Below are 20,284 nucleotides of genomic sequence, written 5' to 3' on the forward strand. Positions count from 1 at the left end.
GGCTCAATGGGACAATGTGTGTATAGCACTCAGGAAGTAGTAGCTACAAGTGTTGGTGTTAAATGAAGAGTCCCCAGTCTGAGAGAGGGGTAATGGGAAACCTGGGTGGGACCAAGCTCTTCGCTTCATTATACGTCAGGACACAGGCGGGGCCTGCGCCATCGGTCAGCAGCATCCTTGGAGCTGGACAGTGGACCTGAAGTCCGTGGTCTCAGAGAACCTGCTTGGCTTTGGGGCAAAAGCAGGCGGGAGGGCCCTTCCACATGGTGTCACCTTCACCATGCCCTGATGCTCTCTGTGCTCTGCTCTCCTGCTCTGGGGCTTGCAGCCTGTGATTCCTGGCTCACGCCTTGAGGCTGAGGACCATGAGAGGTGGGCAGCTGAGCGTGCAGAGTGCATCACCCCTGTTTGCTGGTACATGGAAACAGTCAGGGGTCAGGGAGTGGACTGAGCCTTCTGTTCTGGCTACAGCTTGAACTATCTGGCTATTGTGTCGGAGCAGGCAGATGGACCACACAGGGTTGTGACCTGACAAATAACCACACTGTCAACTCCTTGAACCAGGCAGTGCAGTCTCTTTCTATATTCACTCTACAGTCTACAGAGTGCATTCACAGCCTCATGCACTCAAACAGCCCCGTGTGCTGTAGGTGATTTATTTACGTAGCTTTGCCTCGCTTTTTATTAACTTGTTCGGAGCATCGGCATTGGTTAAGAAATCCTTCCTACTCTCAACCGCACACACACCCTCAATTGAGTTCTAGTTTAAATCACTAACTGGCGTGCACGCCAGAATTCAACACTGTTGTGGACTGGGCATTGACACAGCAAGTGGCAGACTTCAATCAACAGATGTGTACTGAATGCCCCATGCATGGAAAACCCAGTGCTAATGCAGGGGCTCATCTAGGGAGAAGCAGGGGTGGAGAAGCAGCTGGACCAAACGGTGAAGAATAGGCACAGTCCCCAAGGAACTGACAGTCCAGATGTGGAGACCAACCCACATATGACCGCACGGCAACAGGGATGGCAGGCGTGGGTGTGGGTAGGCTGTCAGGTCCTTTTGTGGGCGACCAGGGAAGGCTTAGGGGAGATTTAGAATCGACGGAAACCTTGACAGTTGGCTAGAAGCAGGAGGAAGGAGGGCAAAGGATGTATGAGGGCATGGCCAAGTAAAATCATGTCATGTTCTGGGGACAGCAGAGACCCCATCTGAGCAGAGCGCAAAGGTCCTATAGGGAAAGTTATTAGGATACTTGCTAAACATCACTAATTCTCGCTGACGGGGGGTTCTCGGTAATTTTGTTCTATTGAAAAGAATGCTGCATAGAATGGAAATAGGCCAGAACAATTTCTAGGCTATTTGATTGCTTTGAAACTACTAACGTATTTTATAAAATTATCTGGAAAACAAACAAACAACTTATCAAGAATTTTTAGCCACACCTTTCACACTGAATTGGCTTATGGGCTCATCTCCCTTTGGGCAGAATGGCTTTTGGCCCAGAGAATACTTTGTTCTCTGCCGAAGGGGCTGGTTAGTCTGGGCAGGTGCTGCTCACCTATACAGAGATGCCTAACTCTTTCCATCACTGAGCCTTGGTTTCTTCATCTGCAAGAGTGGGCATAGTAAGATTGACTTGGGTCGGATCTGTCCCTCCCAGCTCCCTACACTGGTTTTCTCTCCTTCCCATCTCATTCCCTCCCTTTTTATGCTCCCTTCCTCTCAAAATCCTTTCTTTCCTTCCTTACCTAGCACAATTCACCATGCACAAAGCATTAATTAAATCATTCACCCATTCATTCATTCTAAGACATCCAGAAGCCCAGCACTGTGCTTGACGCTATATAGATTTCAAAAGAAGTATGAGGTCGGTCCTTGCCCCCAAGAACATACAGTCTCCCTGGGCTGAAACACAAGACAATTTGAGGATATCGTGAATGCGAGGTGGGGGCGGGGAGGGGGCAATGGATCAACCATAATTCACTGCCATGGGTGGTCAGAGCCAGGGTACAGGAGGGCTGGAGCAGGGGGCAGGCTTCTGAAACACTCTAAGCCTTAGTTTCCTCATCTATTAAATGGGGATATTGGTGATGCTGATCTCATAAAGTTCTTGTGAGGAGTGAAGGAGAGAATGCATGGAGAGAGCTTAGCACAGGGTCTGGCAGGTGCTCAGTGCTCAGTGAGTGATGGCTGGTACCATTAGCCTCATTATTAATAGATCTTTATCAGGGAGGGAAACCCCTTCCAGGTAGCACAGGTGTGGAGCACTGCCTGGGAACCCATGTGACTGTCCCACCCCTGGGGCTGTATAAACAGCATGAGGCTTCCTGATCTCCACTGCTGTGGCTTTTCTGGGCTCCAGGGTGGCCCTTGTTGAGGCAGAGCATCTCAGGAGGCTGTGGCTTAGCAGGGCTTGGGTTGAGCCCTGTACTCACATGGGTGTGAAGCGCAAGGAGGTACAGCCAGGCTTTCAGCTCAGCTGCGTTCTTGCACCGGGCATGGATTTCCAGGGAGGAGAGGCCAAAGCAGCCGGCGGGGCCCTGGGATTGCACTAGGCAGATGACCATCACACCAGGTCCCCGGGATGTGGGAAGGGCACTGCGACTCATGGAAGCTCTGTATCTGAGGGCCTCGAACACACACACCTGGCCTGTGGGATGGTGGCCCGTGTCCTCAGAGCCTGTCCATATTTCCAAATGACAGCTGCTTAGCATCGCCAGTGTGAATACAACAAGAGTCCACCCATGTGGGGACTGGTAATCCTAGCAGCTGCCCTTACTGAGCACTTATCACAAGCGTGTGCTGTTCAAGAGGCTTCACACTCATAGACTCCTCAGAGCAGCCCTGGGAAGCAGGCACTCTTACCTTCCTCTCAGTTGACAGAGGAGGAAACAGAGAGAGACAGAGAGAAGTTAAGTCACACAGTTGGTATATGGCAGACTGGGATTTGAACCCACAGTGTTCATACGTAACCAAGATGCCGTGTTGCTTCCCCTGGGACACCAGAGGCTGTTGGCCATCCCCTTGTGGAGCCCACCCTATTGTCTTTCCCTTCTGCACAGAGCCCAACCACATCTGGCGGCTCAGGACGGCATCCCAGAGCAGCAGTGGAGGCAGGTGGTGTAGTGGAGAGGGCCAGGTCAGGCTCAGGTTGGCATCTCGGTTTTATCTGTCACTAGCTGGTGGCAAGCTCTTGTCATCCTTGAGTCTTAGCTTTCTCAGCTTTGAGATGGGGTTAATAAGCTTGGCTCACAGGGCGACATAAGGCTTAAGCACGGGACCACGCACGGGAAGGCACTGAGCTCCCTGCCTGGGAGGCTGCTGGTACTCAGCTCACAGTGATTCTCCTGATGGGAAGATTACACCTGCCCCTAGAAAAGTAAGCAGGACCCCAGACCAGAAGGCAAGACCCACCTGTCTTCTCGCTCAGCCCCTCTTGCTTGGCAGGCTGGATTTGTTGGGAAAATAACCCACCCTTGTCAAGCTTTCTGGGCGTCAGTCTAGACAGCTCCGGTAGCAGAGAGAGTATTCTGAAGGTCAAGCTCTTTGTGCCTTCTCTGGGGGCCTGTGAGTCAAGGCCACTCCCTCTGTTCCCAGGCAACCAGAGGAAAGTCTTCTCCATTTTGCAACCAGGGCCTAGGAAGACATATCTTTCTACACGTGGAGGTGTCACCACTGGCAGGTGCCTCATAAGCTGACCTCTGGTCATTTTGGCTGGAGCTGAGGCTACACAACCGGAACAGACTTCCTGGCAAGAGAGGGAGTGGAGATTTGTCCACTGAGGCTCTGCCATATCTAGGGTGACCAACTGAACCGTTTTTTTCCCCCAGGACTAAGGGGTTTCCAGGGATATAAGGCTTTCGGCACTAACATCTGAACAATCCTGGGAAACCATGATAGCTGGTTACCAAAGTTACATATTTCCTGGGCCATTCTAGAGCCTTCTGCGTCTCCTTGAGCTTGTGGCCTCTGCCTTCCTGCAACAACCAGGCTTGTTCTTCCGATGCCTAGGAGCCAAACTGAATCCTTCTCTGCTCCTTTGGACTCATAAAAAGAGACAATGCTGGAGAAAGTCAAGACTGGGGCTGGACTCTCACACCTCTTAACGAGGAGGCTGAGGTCTGGGCTCTGATGACAGGCCCCTTTGAAGAAGCGACGGAGGCTTGGTCTTCCCAGAGACACTGGGTGGTGGAGATGAGTCTTAACGTAGCCACCAGTCCAATGGGGCTTCTTTTTTACGAGGCCAGGAAATGTTCATGGGAAGCTAAATAACAGGTTAATGAGGGGTTCTGATAGAAAGTGGTATTAACTTTAACGAGGAGAAAACACTTTGTAAAGGCCGACGCCCACTGGGGCAGAGATATAAACCCGGATGAGGAGCTGTGTCTCTGCATCAGGAGTGTCCGGCCTTGAAGATTTGTCACTTGTGTCCAGGCTGCTGAGGCCATGGCTTCCCAATGCCTCAGGGCCAGCTTCTCTTCAGGATCTCTCAAGGGTCTGGGAGGAGCCTGTGGGGGCTCCCCTCGCATGTCCAGAATGTACTCCAGCAGCTCTTGTAAGCTCCCGAGCCTCTCCCGTGGGGCCCGAAGTTTCTCTACATGCTCAGCTGGGCTGGGCAGGAGCAGCTGCAGGGCCGCCAGCTGCCTCCCGGCTCTCTGCCTCCCGTCTGGAGGCTTTGCCGTCAGCTATAGCATGGGAGGCAGCTGGTTTGGGGAGGGCATCCTCACTGGAAGCGAGAAAGAGACCATGCAGTTCCTGAACGACCGCCTGGCCAGCTACCTGGAGAAGGTGCGCCAGCTGGAGCAGGAGAATGCCAGCCTGGAGAGCCGCATCCGTGAGTGGTGTGAGCAACAAGTGCCGTACTTGTGTCCCGACTACCAGTCCTACTTCCGGACTATCGAGGAGCTCCAGAAGAAGGTAAGAGGTTCAGAGTGGCTTTGGCTGCTCAGGAGCCTGGTGCCACCAGCACTGGACTTCCGGGAGCCAGAACATCTGTAGCAGAAGCCCTGCCTCCCATGGGGCACTTCGGGGGTCACAGAGCATGTTCACATCGTGGCCTCATTCGATCCTTCCAGTCATCTATGAGGGAGATGTCATCAGCCCATTTAACAGAGGAGAACACTGAGGCTCGAGCTGGTTAAGCGACTTATTCAAAGCGGTCCAGCTGGCAGTTAATGGAGCCAGGGCTTAAACACAGGCTCTGTGAACTAACTGGTCATGTGAGCTTTGGTGCCACAACCCACCTGAGTTTTGATTTTTTTCCTCTTCTTCTTCTCCTTCTTCTAGTTAAGGGGATTAGATCTGATGCGTTTGGTGCAGATCAAGTTTCCTATAAGTAACTCAGGGAAGGAAAAACCTGTCAGAAGTTTTCTTCTGGCCCAGCCCCTGAAAGTCCCAGCTGATTCCTGAGAAGGAACATTTATGACCAAGGAATCCCAGAATGTGCATTTGGTAATGACCTGCCCAGAGCCCCCAGCAGCCTGGGAGATTGGAGCACAAGAGGAAGCCGCCATGTCAGGTCTTTCCTGCAGCATTTCCGTGCCTCCCTCTCTCTATCCCAGGTTGCAGGTCAAAGATGCTCTGCATCCAAAGGACCTTAGAGGTTTCCTACTCTGATTCCTACAGCATGCTCATAAGCCTTCATGGAGCCTCAGCTGCCAAGAGACCAGGGATAAGGGCTGCCCGCCTCCTTCCAAAGGAGCTCGCATCAGCTTCGGGGCACTCCGGCCCTCAGAATGTCCTTTCTTTTACTGAAGTCACTTATTTATTTTCCCAGACCCTGTGCACCAAGGCGGAGAATGCCAGGTTAGTGGTGCAGATCGACAATGCCAAGCTGGCCGCAGATGATTTCAGGACCAAGTGAGTTGCCCTGCTTGCCCCTTGTTTGGGGACTGGTAGAACTGGGTGTTGGTGATGCCCAGACTCAGAATTTTGGCCACACTTAGTCACTGAGGCAATAAGGTGGACACACAGCATTCAGGCCAGTCTGAGGTGGGATCCTACTTAGATATAAAAAGGAAATGCAGCCTCAGGTGCCCTCTCATGTGCCTGCTAGGTATGAGGTGGAGGTGTCCATGAGGCAGCTGGTGGAGTCAGACATGAATGGCCTGCGCAGGATCTTGGATGATCTGACCTTGTGTAAGGCTGACCTGGAGGCCCAGGTGGAGTCCCTGAAGGAGGAGCTGCTCTGCCTCAAGAAGAACCATGAGGAGGTAAGCATGGGGGAGCAGGTGAGCATGGAGAGCAGGTGAGCATGGGGAAGGATGGTGAGTGAGGTAGCCAGCTGAGAAAATTAGTGCTGAACTCTGGTCTGCCACAGGAAGTGAACTCACTGCGCTGCCAGCTTGGTGACCGGCTCAACGTTGAGGTGGATGCTGCCCCACCTGTTGATCTGAACCGGGTTCTGGATGAGATGAGGTGCCAGTATGAGACTCTGGTTGAAAATAACCGTCGGGATGCTGAAGAATGGTTCAACACCCAGGTAGGTACTAGAAATAGTCAATGCAACAGAGATACATGGTGGGTCACAGAGAATTGACCTTGAGGCTCTGAATCAAGAAACCTAAGTTTAAGTTCCAGCTCTGTTTCGATCTCATAGTGTGGCTGGGGCAGGTTGCTGTCCTCTAAGCAACGATGTCCTTAAGTGGGAAATAAAGGGTATGGGTTGGGTGACCTGACGGTCCTTCTTGGCTCATGATTCTAAGCAGCCTCTGTGGACCTCTGAAGTTGAGTCCCCAGTGATCCTGACCAGGTTCTGTGTGTGTATGTTTCAGACCGAGGAGCTGAACCAGCAGGTGGTGTCTAGTTCCGAGCAGCTGCAGACCTGCCAGGCAGAGATCATCGAGCTGAGACGCACGGTCAACGCCCTGGAGATTGAGCTGCAGGCCCAGCAGAGCATGGTGAGTCCTGAGGCTGCTGGGGACCAAGCCTAGCTGCACGTGAGCCCCCCAACTTCCATGCTCTGACCACACGGGCGGGCTCCAGTGGTTCAAGTTCTTGAGCATCAGAAATTTTCTGTTCAGAGAAGAAGGAAAGAGAGCCCACCCCCATTCACAAATGTCCCAGTGGTAAAAGACAGGAGGCCTGTAGCAACTGACTTGTGCAGGCAGCAGCTCCTGTATTTGTGTAAGCAGATTCTTTCTGAGTAATTATCAGTTACTCAGAGATATAGTTTATTGGGTTAGATCCTCCAGATCTAGATCAAGAAGGCTACAGGGACTAATTGGCTCATCTCAAAAGAGATATCTGATTGTGGTTCATCCTGGCTCAAAGTAATTCTCTGAGTTTCCATTCTTGGATTCTGAGGCCTCACTGAGACCCAGATGGATTAGGTGCATTTTGTTTTGCTCCTTTTCTATACTTCTTCCTCTCTACACAATCCTTACCCTCACAGAGAAATGCTTTGGAATCCACCCTGGCTGAGACAGAGGCCCGCTATAGCTCTCAGCTGGCCCAGATGCAGTGCATGATCACCAACGTGGAGTCCCAGCTGGCTGAGATCAGGAGTGACCTGGAGCGGCAGAACCAGGAGTACCAGGTGCTGCTGGATGTCCGGGCCCGGCTGGAGGGCGAGATCAGCACTTACCGAGGCCTGCTGGAGAGCGAGGACTGCAAGTGAGTTTCACTGCGTGCACTCTCCTCTTTTGAATGCAATCTACAAAGTTCTGGGGAGACAGCAGGGTGCCTGGGAAGAGCCCAGCTTAGAGTCAAGAGCCCTGGGTTTTAGGTCTGGTTTTGTTACAAATCCATCATGTGACCTTGGCAAGTTCCTTTTCTTCCTGGGCCTCTATTTCCCTTTAGATAAAACGAGGGAGGACTAGATGATTTTTAACGTGCTCTAAGTTATTGAAAACAGCATCTGGAAAATCATAGTAATCTGATCTTTGTCTTTCTTCTAGGCTCCCCTGTAACCCATGTGCCCCTGACCTCTCGACCTCCAAGTCATGCCTCCCCTGTCTTCCTGTGGCCTCCTGTGGTCCTGGCACAACCCGCACAAACTGCAGCCCCCGCCCCATTTGTGTGCCCTGCCCAGGGGGCCGGTTCTGAGAGTGACTGGTCTAGAAATCCAAGGCCATTGTCTCCAGGGCTTGGCCTTGGCCTTGGCCTCTACTCAACCCTAAACTTAAAGCCCAATCCCTTCTCTTTGTGGCCACTTCCGAAGGCCTCACCTCCTCATCATTTCAACGGGTGCCGGGGTCTCCGTTCTCAGGCTGCCCACTGGGACAGGATTTTCTTCTGGGTGCTGTTTCAGTAGGTTCTGAAATGCAACAGAGGGCTTCTATTGGTGGAACAATAAAGCTCATTTGCTCTGTCTCTCGATGCATAAGTAACACCATTCTAGATTATTTGTTTGTGTCTCTGCTGGATGAAGAGGGGTGACTCTCGGGCAGATGATTGGAAGATGTTTGACCACATATGACACTGGGGATGACAGGGTCCCTATGCCCCTGTTAGGGGTGGGTAGAGGTCTACAGTGGGGCTTTTTGCTCAGCTTTCCTGATGAAGACCTTTCTCTAAGAGTCCAGTGTGGTGACAGGTGTTACCAGACTTCTCCTACTACCTCCCTTAGTACATACGATCACCCCAGGATCCCAGAGGACGATGGAAAACCTGGAACCAGTACATTATGAAGCATCTTAGGCCACTTTATTAGCTTCACATCTGCGGTCCTCATGAGAGCAGCAATGTTTAGTCCCACACCAGGGTACTTTTAGGAGTGTGTTGATATCAACTCCATCCTTCCATCGCAGCCCTGTCACACAGCCCTTCCAGCTCAGTAAACCCCCTGAAAACCCACACTCCATCAAAAGCAGGAGATGCGAGAGTGAGCTGGCCATTATGCCTTCCACCCACAGTTTGGAGATTCTTGTCCTTAAGAAACTCATCATGTTCTTGTGTGCCCTTGGCCTCTGATGAGGCACAAGTGCCTCTGAGTACCAAAGCATTTCCTCATGGAAGTGGGAGCTTCCAGCATTTTGACCCAAAGGCTCTCACTTATGTCTAGAATGTCCTCCCCAAAAGACAAGGCAAATACCAAGTTCCATCAATCCCAGTGGGCAATGGAGAAGGATGAAGGCAAAATTTTCTGAGATAGACAGGAAGGTGAGTTGTCCCCAGGTGGCCACATGCTTTTTATAAGATGCCAAGAGCCCATGCTAAGGAACTTTAGTGATGTTAAGAGAGTTGTCACAGCACCCAAGGTGGAGAACAGATTGGGGAAAGATGCTGACTAAGGTGGCCTGAGACTCCCACTCCTTAATGGTGCCCAGTATAGTTCACCTTGATTCAATTTTAGAATCTTCCCCCTTTCCAACCTCCTGTAAAAGAGGGTCTGGGGCTCTGGTTTTTCCCAGTTGCTTCACTCCTGGCCTCCTGTACTACTTCAGCTTTGGTCCTCTTGGGACACTTTGGCTGGTTTTGATGAGGGTGATGGTCTTAGGATCATTCAGTTCTTTCAACGAACCCTTACTGAGTGCCTCCCTGGGCCAGGCAGTGTGTTAGGTGCCAGGGGCAGGATTGAAGGGTGGCCTTGGGATGGGACAGGAAGGAGTCTACTCACTGCCTCTTTCCTTCCTACCTCAGTGGTGTGAGGAGGCCAGTTAAAGGGAGCCATGGTGTTAGTGCGAAGAATATGGGCTCCAAACATGAGTCAGACCGACCTGAGTTCAAATCTCGACCCCACCACTTACCGCCCGTGGGAGCTTTAGCAGGTGGCAATCCCTTTCTGAGTCTCAGTTTCATCATCAATAAAAGAGAACACAACACTTACTGTGCTGTAAAGTCCCTAATGCTTTGCCGAGCATATGCTGAGCATTTGAAAATTGGTCAACATTGTGGACTCTCTATTCTAGCTGAGTGCCTCGTGTTCTGATGGTGGGCATCCACCTTTCTCTGCCCAGGGTTTCATTTCTGAGGTTTTCTTCCAAACAGTGATGCCCAGGGTAAACCAGACCAACCAAAGCGGGTAAGCCGTTACATGACTTATTAGCTAATTTTGACTTGGGGCAAAGTCAGTGGGGAAAAGCCACAGTCAGCATGCAGTCAGTACACGCATGCTTTCTTGAACACATGGGCTCGTGTACAAGCCCTTTCCTAACCCACCCTAACTCCCTCCAAGAGGGAGCTCACCAGATCCTGTGTGGCCCTGCCTCGAATTCCTATTTACTTCATTTGCTTGTGCTTTTTAATTATAATGCTGTTTCCGTTTGCCCAGAGGTTCTCGGCTTTGGCTGCACATTGGAATGACCTTGAGAGCTTTTAAAAATATGGATGCCTGGTCTAACCCTGGAAATCCTGAATTCATTGGCCTTGGAATTTTTAAAAGCTGTCCAAGTGATTCCCAGGTGCAGCCAGAGCTGAGAGCTCTTTCCTTAGGCGGAGGACCCTTTGGCAAGGCAGCTGGGGTTTCAGGGGGCTCAGGACAGCTCTGACGTAGACCATCTCATCCCCACGCTGTGCTCTTGACCATTCCTTAGTTCTGGCTTTTTTTTTTTCCTCTCCTTTATTTCAAACATCTGAACTGAAGTTTTCATTTCAGTTGCCATATATTTAATTCCAAAGAGCTATTCTTATTCTCTCTTCCTTTTTTTTTTTTTTTAAAATAACATCCAGCTCTTATTTCAAGAATGGAACTGCTATACTTATCTCTGAAGTTAAAAAAATATACACACGTATACATCTTCATAGATTGTTTTAGAGTCTGAATTGTTTTGGTTTTCCCAATTTCCTCTTCTGTTTTGTTTATTTGTTTTGTCTCTTGTTTTTAACGTTGGAAATGTCTCTTAAATGTCTGGTGATCCTTTTGCTTATATTTAATGACAAGACACTAAAGAACTGAAGAAAGGTGCCATGCGTATGGGCAGGTTGGCCAGCTGGTTTTTTCGGTGGTAGAAATACCTAAATTCAGTTTTTAAAGGTCTTTTCTCTGGGATCATTCTGCTTTTTCAAAGAGTGGAAGGAAGGAGACAGTCTTGGGCCAGGCAGGCCTCGACATGCATCCTATCTGCCCTTTATTTATTTAAACGGATCCTTTATCCTGGACCTATTTAGCCCTCAGCTCCCACCAGTATTTCTTCCTTATTTTCTTCCACTTATTTGGCTTTTTTTTCCCATTACTTTCTCTTCTCTACTTCCCATTTTTAAAAATTAAATGTATTTGTCCAACAGTTTGCTTTGGCCTTGGAGAGCTGGGGTCCAGTGGAAAGGTTTTGGATTTGGACAGACCTGGGTGTGAAAACCAACCGTGCACCCTCTTGCCCTGGATCTACCTCTCCCTGCCCCTGCTTCTTCACCTGTGATCCAGGAGCTAGGAGGCGGGCACCAGGTCTGGCACACTGGCTGGAACCCCGTCTGAGGTGGCTTTGAACACTCTACTCTCCTCCTTATTGCATGTGTATTCAGTGGGCTTTGCTGAAGATCTCTTGGGAACCGCGGGATGGGACTGCGTCGCAGTGCACGGCGTCTCACCACCTTCCCGGCGCCTCTCCTCCCGGCTCCTGGCTCCCTCTCCTCTCACCTCTTTCTTCCATGAGTGTCCTGGGAATGTCACATTTGCCTCTTTCTTCCTCTGGTGCTTTCCCAGCCAACATCAGGACACTCGGGATCCCACCTTTTACTCCAAGAACTTTTTAATATGTTTTTCCAAGTGGTTTGTTTTTTTTTTTTGCAAAAGGACTTCTGGTGGCAGGTGTTCTTATACCTCAGCGGTTCTCAAACCTGCCTGGAGGACTCGTTAAATACAGGTGGATGGGCCCCACCCTCAGAGTTTCTGATTCAGTTGGTCTGGAGTGGACCCGAGAAATTGCATTTTTAACATGTTCCTGAGTAATGTTGATGATACTGGTCTGGAGACCACACTTTGAGAACCATCGCCACACCTTATTACAATACTAATTATCTTATAGCTTTTTAAAGTGAAGATGAAATGGGCAAGTTAATGCCAAGCACACAGTACAGTGTCTGGCACTTGCACGCTTTCAACACATGCTGGTTATGATTTTGAAAGGTGGTCCAGTGAGTCTTGTTCTATGTAGTTGGGATTGCTATCATGCCTCCTTCCATCTGATGCCACCATCTTCTCTAAACAGTTAATCCAGATAAAGGAACTGGAGTTTATGGTTGTTGCAGCAAATCAAGCTGAGAGATGATTTAATCCAACCCTTTCAATTTGCATGAGGAAACAGGCCTAGAGAGGTAAAGTGACATAACAAGTTAGAAGATAGCAACTCTATCCTGACTTTATGTAAGCAACAAATTTCAGAGATTAGGGCTGGGTGGGGCTCTCTCTTCTTTGTCCCTTCACCAACACTTCCAGAAAAATATGAAAAATGTTACAAGGGCTTATGCTCCAATATAATGTTGAGAAGATTAATGAATAAAAAATGGCTATATAATACACACATATTAAACGCAAAGTGTGTGTGCTGGCAAGTATTGCACACAAGGACTGAAAACCACTGGTCTTGCCTGTTGCTTTCTTAAGAAATGCCCAAGGCGTCTATAATTGGAGATACTTGGTCTCGGTCTCCTGGCTTAGCTCATCCCAGGGCTGCAAAGTTTCACTTCTCAAGGGAGCTGATTCACACGGCTTTTCATCTCTGAGGTCCTGAGGTGAGCCCTCTCTGTCCACCATTGCAGAAAGCGAGAGTAGAGCCTGGTCTAGCCTGTCCAACCTCAGTCTGTTCGAGAAACAGTAATCGAACTTGACAACTCTACATGGAGCTGTGAGGACCAAAGGGAAGGATTCAGAGACGGTCAAGCTAGAGCATCTGCCTCACAGAGATGTTCATGAAACTGATCTTTTTTAAGAGTGTCCCTGATCCTGACACTTTCTGTTTGTGTCTTGAGTTTGTTCTCTCCTCCTTGATATTTCTCCTGGAAGAAACAATAGGGAGATGATTCATGTTTAGAAGCCTCGGAGGATCTTTTTCCTATCTCCCTCGATTTATTCCACTGCCAGTATCGGTGCAGCTTCTGTCACCCACACATTTCCTCCTTAAGGGGACAAGCCTCTTCCCACATAAATGCTTTCATTAAAAGGAGTGGCTGCTATCCATAGACTGTGGCCTTTCTCAGAGCTGAAGCAGGTGGGGGCACAGTGGGCAAGGCCATTGGCGGCACAGCGCCAGGCCTCTGTGGTCTCTTGGTGGCTCCGCCCTGGTAATGAGGGCCCAGGCATGGAGTTGATCCTTTGAAGATGTGTCCAGAAGCTCTCCCCTGGGGATCAATGACAGGAGCTCAGAGTCCTATATTAGCCAAATGACAAACTTGGCCTCTTTTATGAAGAAAGGAACACCTTATTGAAAACCAAATTACAAATTAATTAGCATCTTCCTCTGGGGCTAAGTATAAACATCAACACCACCTCATGATGACTTTCTAGTATAAGCCCCCTCACTCCAAGGGTATAAAAGAGCCTGAACAGGATGGGGTCTGTCGATGCTGTGATCCATATAGCTGCAGCTGTGAAGGGGCCTCCCTAGCATGACATCCAATTGCTCACCTGCTTCCGTCAAGAGCTGCCCTCGGCCTTCTTCTGTCTGCTCCAGCAGCATGAGCTGCCGGCCTGAGCTGTGCCTGGGTTATGTCTGCCAGCCCATGACCTGCGTGCCTTCTGTCTGCATGCCCACCACCTACCGGCCGGCCAGCTGCCTCTCCAAGACCTACCTATCCAGCTCCTGCCGGCCCAGCAGCTGCCGGCCAACCAATAGCATCTCTAGCTCCATGGGTACCTGCAACTGGTACTGCGAAGGGACCTTCAATGGCAGCGAGAAGGAGACCATGCAGGTCCTGAATGACCGGCTGGCCAGCTACCTGGAGAAGGTACGCCAGTTGGAGCAGGAGAATGCCAGCCTGGAGAGCAAGATCCAAGAGGCCTGCCAGTCCCAAGTGCCCAACGTATTTCCTGACTACCAGTCTTATTTCAGGACCATTGAGGAGCTCCAGCAGAAGGTGAGGACAGGCAGTGAACAGTCTCACTGGGAAGGTGACTGGAAGGGCTGGCATTCCAGATTTGAATCTCATTAATTTATTAAGCTATGTTCAGGGAAAAGAGACTCCTTAGGGCATAGGATTATCTCATAATTTGAGCACTCAGCCAGAGCTGTTAACATGCAAAGAGGCCTGGGATATAGTCTTGGTTCTACCATTGATTCATTGCCTGACTTCGGGAGGTCCCTTCCCTTCCCAATGCCTCAGCTTCCTCATCTGTAGAATGGAAATAGTAATGATACTTTCCTAATGGGACTCTCAAGAGGATTCCAAGAGTTGGTGTAGGTAAAGTGCTTAGCACTGTCCCTTAAACAGTGTGTTTTCAGTGAATGTTAGTGCTTATTAAGGCCTCTTCTAACTGTCACGTGAATGACTTCAGACTTAATGAGATTCTTTCCTTCCATATTGCTCACTGCATCCAAAATGGGGCATTTGGATTTATGCAGACCCGAGTGCTTGAAAAATAAATCTCGTATCTCCAAGAACTAGCAGTTCACTAAGTATCCCCCAGAGTTCCAGGACAGAAGGGCTTCTGCAGGGACGGCTGTAAGCCTGCTGAGCCCCACCAGCTGCCGTCTTCTCACTTGATTTCTTAATCCTTCTTACTCTGGACTGACGCCCTTTGTATACCTTGACCCCCAGATTCTGTGCTCCAAGGCAGAGAACGCCAGGATGGTGGTGCACATCGATAATGCCAAGCTGGCCGCTGATGACTTCAGGACCAAGTGAGTTTGGCCTGCACACACTTGGCTAGTTTTCATTAATTTCGTAGAGAGTTGGAAAAGTGCCAGCAGTTCAAAGTCTCCTCTGAGTTCTGCATTCAGTTTCACCTCCTAGGTTGCTGTCCCTGTCCTTGTGTAGGTACGAGATGGAGCTGGCCCTGCGGCAGCTGGTGGAGGTTGACACCAACGGCCTGCGCAGGGTCCTAGACGAGCTGACCCTGTGCAAGGCTGACCTGGAGGCCCAGGTGGAGTCCCTGAAGGAGGAGCTGCTCTGCCTCAAGAAGAATCATGAGCAGGTAAGACCAGAAGTCAAGCCAAGGTGGCCCTGGGAAGCAGAATGGGAGGAACACGGCGTTTGGGTTTGGATAGATGTGGGTTGACATTCCCAGGCCTGCCACATATTGTTTCTGTGACTTTGCCAAATTTATTTAACCTTTCTGAGCCTCCACATCTGTAAATGGGGATAACACTATCAGACAGGGCTGCTGTGGGAATTAAATGAGGTTGGGGGTGCGAAACACCTGTCCCTTGGTTGGTGCTCAGCTAGCAACCCTCCCTTCTGCTTTTCCTGGACTTGTATGACTGCCTGATGCTTTTGCCACTGCATTTGTTTCTCTCATGAGAGCTACGTTCTGGGGTAGAGTAAGGCACAAGAGCCACAGGGGGGCTGTGCTCTGGAACTTGCATGGAACTGTCTGTCCAGCTGTGCTAGGTCAGACTGCTGCTGCTGGGGGTGACCTCGTGTCCCCAAAGGGAGAGTTGAACTACAGTGGTTTTCTTTTTTTTTCTGTCCACTGTCTCATATGTCTCTGTCTCTTCTGTTTGCTTATAACATACTTAACCCCAAAGCCGCAAGTCAATCCTTTCCGACTTTTCCTCCTCTCCTGCAGGTCCTCGGAGGGAAATCCCTCCACCCTGCGCACCTGTGTGCTGCAACGCCCACCTGAGCGCTGGTGTTTTTCCCTCCTTCCTTGGGTTGACTCTCGACTTCTTGACTCGGGATTTGAAAGAACAAGTGCCTGTGAATCCTGGCTGGGTTCCTTTGGGCTTTAGTGTAAAGTAACAATCAGTCACCACATATTCGCCAAGTGTCCTAAGGCACCTGACTCATCCCACTTAAATCAGAGAACTGGGAACCTCACCAAGAGCCACTAATGAAGTGTTATCGCACACTCCTGGCTGGCAGCCCCAGCGACAACTTTCTCTCTTTGGCAGCCGAGCCCGAGAGGGCGCCTGCTCTAACTTGGGGCTTGAGCAGAGCAGAGCCTGGCTCCTGCTGCCCTCCTTCCCGGATGAACACAGGTGGCCAGGGCACAGGGGCACGAGTTTCCCTCTTAGTGCAAGGGCATCGAATAAACCCTGACGCTGCTCTTGGCTTCTGCCACAGAGACAGGAGGTGTTTAGCCGGAGTGCTTCTCCCAACATGGGGGTGTCCAGCTGGAGCCGGAAGACCATTGTAACACTGCAGAGTGAACTGCAGTCTGCAAAGGGCCCCTCTAACGTTCAGATCTTTAGCATCTTTGGTTCCATCTTTTCACGTCTCCCTGGGGAGGGGAGCCTGGATCGCGAGACTTTACACTTGTTTGGGGCTCTTGTGCCTTTTCAGGAAGTCAGTGCCCTCCGATGCCAGCTTGGGGACCGCCTTAACATTGAGGTGGACGCCGTACCCCCTGTGGACCTGAATAGGATGCTAGAAGAGATGCGGTGTCAGTACGAGATGGTGGTGGAGACCAACCGTAGAGACGTGGAGGCATGGTTCAACATGCAGGTGGGCCTCTCACAGGTGGGCCGGTCTCCCCCACTGTCCCTGGGAAGGCACTCCAGCCTCTCCTGTCTCCCCCACCACAGATGGAGGAGCTTAATCAGCAGGTGGCCACGAGCTCTGAGCAGCTCCAGACATACCAGTCAGACATCATTGATCTGAGACGAACAGTCAACACGCTGGAGATTGAGCTGCAGGCCCAGCACCGCCTGGTGAGTGCTGCTGAGTGGGCACCTCTTCCCTGAGAGAGGTGGCACCGAGCATAGGTACAGGCAGTTAGGAAGGAGGAGAGGGAGGCGGCCTGGATTCGGCTACCACGGATGCTCACCCAGTGGACCTCTCCTGGAGGAAGGTTTCTCCCAGGGCCCTGCTCAGAGATGAAACAGGCATGCCTCGAATCTGACGTGGGCTAGGTGGCCACTGTCAAATACGACTCCCAGAATGCTTGTTCTCGGCTTCGCCTGCCCTTCCACATCCATGCTTCTCCATCCAACCTGTGGAGTTAAAAACAAAAAACAAAAAAACCCATGCCCAGGTTCCTCCCCAGAAGAATGAAATCAGAGTCTCTGCTGGGTTTGAGTGTTTTTTAAAGGCTTCCATGTGACTCTAACATGCAACCAGGATTGAAGACCACTGTTCTAAATGATGCTGTAGGAAAGGAGCCTGGTGAAGCCTGAAGCCAGACTAAGGTTGAAGGAGGAACGATGGATTTAGGATCATATGGACCTGTGTCCAAACCCTGGTCTATCACTTACCAGCTGCTTAACCTTGAATAAGTCACTTGACCCTTGGAGTTTTAGTTTCTGCAGTGACTTAGGTAGGGAGGGGCCATTCCCAACCCCAAAGAGAGACTTGGCTCTTTCTAGGGCTTTCCAAACCAGGCCATGAAAGTAGATCTGTTCCTTATAGTTTCATCTTTCTTTTTGCTTTAGAGAGACTCTCTGGAGAACACACTGACAGAGACAGAGGCCCGCTACAGCTCCCAGCTGGCCCAGATGCAGTGCATGATCACCAACGTGGAGGGCCAGCTGGCTGAGATCCGGGCTGACCTGGAACGGCAGAACCGGGAGTACCAGGTGCTGCTGGATGTCCGGGCCCGGTTGGAGTGTGAGATCAGCACGTACCGAGGCCTGCTGGAGAGTGAGGACTGCAAGTACGTGAGCCCAGCTGAGGCTGAGGCTGTACAGAGAGATGTGTGGGAGGGTTGGGGGAGGCCATAAGAAGCAACTGGATCTACTCATAAGGTAGGACACTGTCATAATTAAAAAGCAATTAGGAAGCTTGTATGATCTAAAGAAAGTCAGGCAAGTATCATGCTGCCATCTCCAAACCCAGCCCATTGGAGATCGTTCTGTTATATTCCAAGTCAACAAACTTCTTCCAAGTGCCCAGTGTGTGCCAGGTGCCAGGGGAATCATCGGGATGGATGATGACAAGGCATTCACTCTCGAGTTGTTTCCATCCATTTAGGGAGGCAGACAGGCAAACGGAAAGCATACTGGCGGGGACGTTTTTCAGCACTTGTGAGAACAATAGGGAGAGCTTCATGAGATGAGCTGGAGCAGCAAGGACAGGAAAGGTCAGCCGAGCTCCGTTCATGGAGAACCATGAAGACCAACCACACTGGGGAGGGAGGGCTTTATTTTATGGGCAATTGAGAGACCTTGCTTTTTTTTGAGGAGAAAATGATAGAATTTGCTTAATTGCCTATCTCCCCCCACTAGAAGGTAAATACTTGGAGCTCAGAGACAATATAAAATATTTTTATCCCCTGCACTTGGCACATAGTATGTGCAGTAAACATTGCTTGACCAAGTCAGCGAGCGCTCAAAGCTGCTCCTCACAAAGATGACACAGATGAAGGCAGGAAGGGCTGAGTAGATGGCGGAAGGACCGGGCAGGGACATGCTTCAGGAGGCCCTGGTCAGGGTCTAGGTAATAAGCATCGGGGAGGGTCTGAATCAGGGCAGTGGCAGCATCAGCCTCCAGCTGCTGCACAGATAGAATCAGCATGACTCAGTGGCTGTCTCTGCGAGGGATACCTCTGGGCTGAGACATCTGGTGGGCCGATCACTGTTATAGGTAGTTTCTTATTCTACATTCAGGCTTTGCTTCTCTGTCATTTAGAGTTGTGTCCTCCAGAGCAAGAGTTGCAAAGTCAAATGTTTGTCAAGGACCAGGCTGTTAATACACATGAATGATGTGGGTCATAGGGGACTGTGGAGAACCAGGGAGCTGGGCCTGGTCCGGCGAGGGTCGTGCTGCCTCCTCAGAGCCATTTCTGTCACATGAAACTGGTGCTTCTGATTGCTCAAGGGAAGCCAGGTGTCTGGATTTTTTAAAAAATATTAAATTCTCCTGAATTTTAAACATTTTCAACATATTAAAAACAAATATAATGCCAGCCAAATGAAACACATTTCAGACTGGCTGCGGTCCTCAGACTGCCTGTCTAGTCTCTGGGCTACTTGGTATCCGTCCAATATCCAGTGTGTTGTTTCTGGTTTTGAGCCCACACCTATCAGTCTCTGAGATTATTCATTTTCCTTTTACCATGTATTCCTTCTGTATTAATTGATTAATTCATCTTTTTCAACACATTCTTATTAAATGCCTGCTCTAGACTAGGTATGCAGGTGGGTACACATCCATGGCTGTTGACCTTACTGCCCAGTAGAGAGAGAGATCATGATGGAATAATCACAAATCACTCTGGAAGGAAGTACATAGTACCATAGGGAGATTTCACACAGAGAGATCCAGGGGGGCTTCAAGGAGAATATGACATTAGTACTCTTTATCTTGAGTACTAATGGGAGCCACTGAAGGTCTTAGGCAGGGAAGAGGCACGATTAGATTTGTGTTTGTAGAAGATCACTCTGGCCATCATGTTAATGATGGTTAGGAGGAGCAAGAATGGGGTTGGGAGACCAGTTACGGGGCCCCTGGGATTGCACAGATGAAGACGATGGAAGTTGGGACTAGGGAAGTGAGTGGAGAGGGTGGGCAGTGGGTGAATTTGGGAGCCATTGGGGGCAGAACCAGATGAACTTGCTGTCCACTCAGGCTTCTTTCTAAACCCCCATGTACCTTTCTTCTGCAGATTGCCCTGTAATCCATGCTCCACAAACTCATGTCCACATTGTGTGCCCTCTCCCAGTGTGCCCTGCACAGTCTGTGTGCCCCGCGCTGCCTGTGTACCTTGCGTGCCCTGCCCGCCAGGCCGCTACTGAAGTCCCTCAGCGCCAGTGAATCCTGGAGGGACCAGAGGCGGGCAGCTGGTATCTACTCAGGCCACCTGACCAAGGTTCAGTGGCCATCGAGAAAGCGAGACCAGCCGTGGCCAGCAAGGAAGACTGAGCGGTGCCAGGGGTGGGCAATCTGTCGGCAAGATTCTCGGATACTGCAGGGGGAGCCCTATGCTCCATTTCTTAGAAATGGCCTCTCATTTCCATGGGCTAATTGCTTTCTTTGCTGATATTTCTGGTTCTCTGCTGCCTCAAGAGCATGTGTTCTCCATCCTGGCAAATAAAGCCTCATTCAGTGGCCCTGCAAACATGTCTTTCTCTATTTGTCACTTACGATGCTATCCACCAGCCAATTCTGCAGCTCAGTTGGCATTGAGAGGAATGTGGCCAAATTCTGTATTTGCTTTTATGCCCCTCCACTTCCATAGAGGCTTGCGAGGCATTTGTCAAAAGGTCCACATGCCAGAAACCAGTTAAAACTAAGCAATTAGTTCAGAGCCAAGTAATAAAAGCATAAAGAGAGGAAGGAGATACTTATGCCAGAAACCTAGGCCAAACA

At 50.2% G+C, this 20,284-nt stretch overlaps 2 protein-coding genes across 2 annotated transcripts; both read left to right on the forward strand.

Annotated features, from left to right (window-relative positions):
* Positions 1–4,409: 4,409 nt before the first annotated feature.
* Positions 4,410–8,065, forward strand: KRT35 (keratin 35). The gene is made up of 7 exons (XM_039873805.1): positions 4,410–4,921; positions 5,781–5,863; positions 6,060–6,216; positions 6,324–6,485; positions 6,778–6,903; positions 7,398–7,618; positions 7,903–8,065. Exons 1-7 carry the CDS (start codon positions 4,451–4,453, stop codon positions 8,048–8,050), a joined length of 1,368 nt encoding a protein of 455 aa, XP_039729739.1. The 5' UTR covers positions 4,410–4,450; the 3' UTR covers positions 8,051–8,065.
* A 5,475-nt stretch (positions 8,066–13,540) lies between these two features.
* Positions 13,541–20,018, forward strand: KRT32 (keratin 32). Its single transcript, XM_039873806.1, has 7 exons — positions 13,541–13,954; positions 14,636–14,718; positions 14,855–15,011; positions 16,322–16,483; positions 16,564–16,689; positions 17,410–17,630; positions 19,581–20,018. Exons 1-7 carry the CDS (start codon positions 13,556–13,558, stop codon positions 19,708–19,710), a joined length of 1,278 nt encoding a protein of 425 aa, XP_039729740.1. The 5' UTR covers positions 13,541–13,555; the 3' UTR covers positions 19,711–20,018.
* Positions 20,019–20,284: the final 266 nt, after the last annotated feature.

Source organism: Pteropus medius, unplaced genomic scaffold (genome assembly GCF_902729225.1).
Source record: "Pteropus medius unplaced genomic scaffold, Ma_sr-lr_union100, whole genome shotgun sequence".
NCBI classification, from domain to species: Eukaryota; Metazoa; Chordata; class Mammalia; order Chiroptera; family Pteropodidae; genus Pteropus; species Pteropus medius.

Excerpts from the sequence above, each read along its gene's own strand:
- KRT32 (XM_039873806.1), top strand. The coding sequence starts at position 13,556 with ATGAGCTGCCGGCCTGAGCTGTGCCTGGGTTATGTCTGCCAGCCCATG. Across the intron at positions 14,719-14,854 it reads GCTGATGACTTCAGGACCAA|GTACGAGATGGAGCTGGCCC; the intron begins GTGAGTTTGGCC and ends GTCCTTGTGTAG. Across the intron at positions 16,690-17,409 it reads TGCAGGCCCAGCACCGCCTG|AGAGACTCTCTGGAGAACAC; the intron begins GTGAGTGCTGCT and ends TTTTTGCTTTAG.
- KRT35 (XM_039873805.1), top strand. The coding sequence starts at position 4,451 with ATGGCTTCCCAATGCCTCAGGGCCAGCTTCTCTTCAGGATCTCTCAAG. Across the intron at positions 6,904-7,397 it reads TGCAGGCCCAGCAGAGCATG|AGAAATGCTTTGGAATCCAC; the intron begins GTGAGTCCTGAG and ends TTACCCTCACAG. Across the intron at positions 7,619-7,902 it reads CTGGAGAGCGAGGACTGCAA|GCTCCCCTGTAACCCATGTG; the intron begins GTGAGTTTCACT and ends TCTTTCTTCTAG.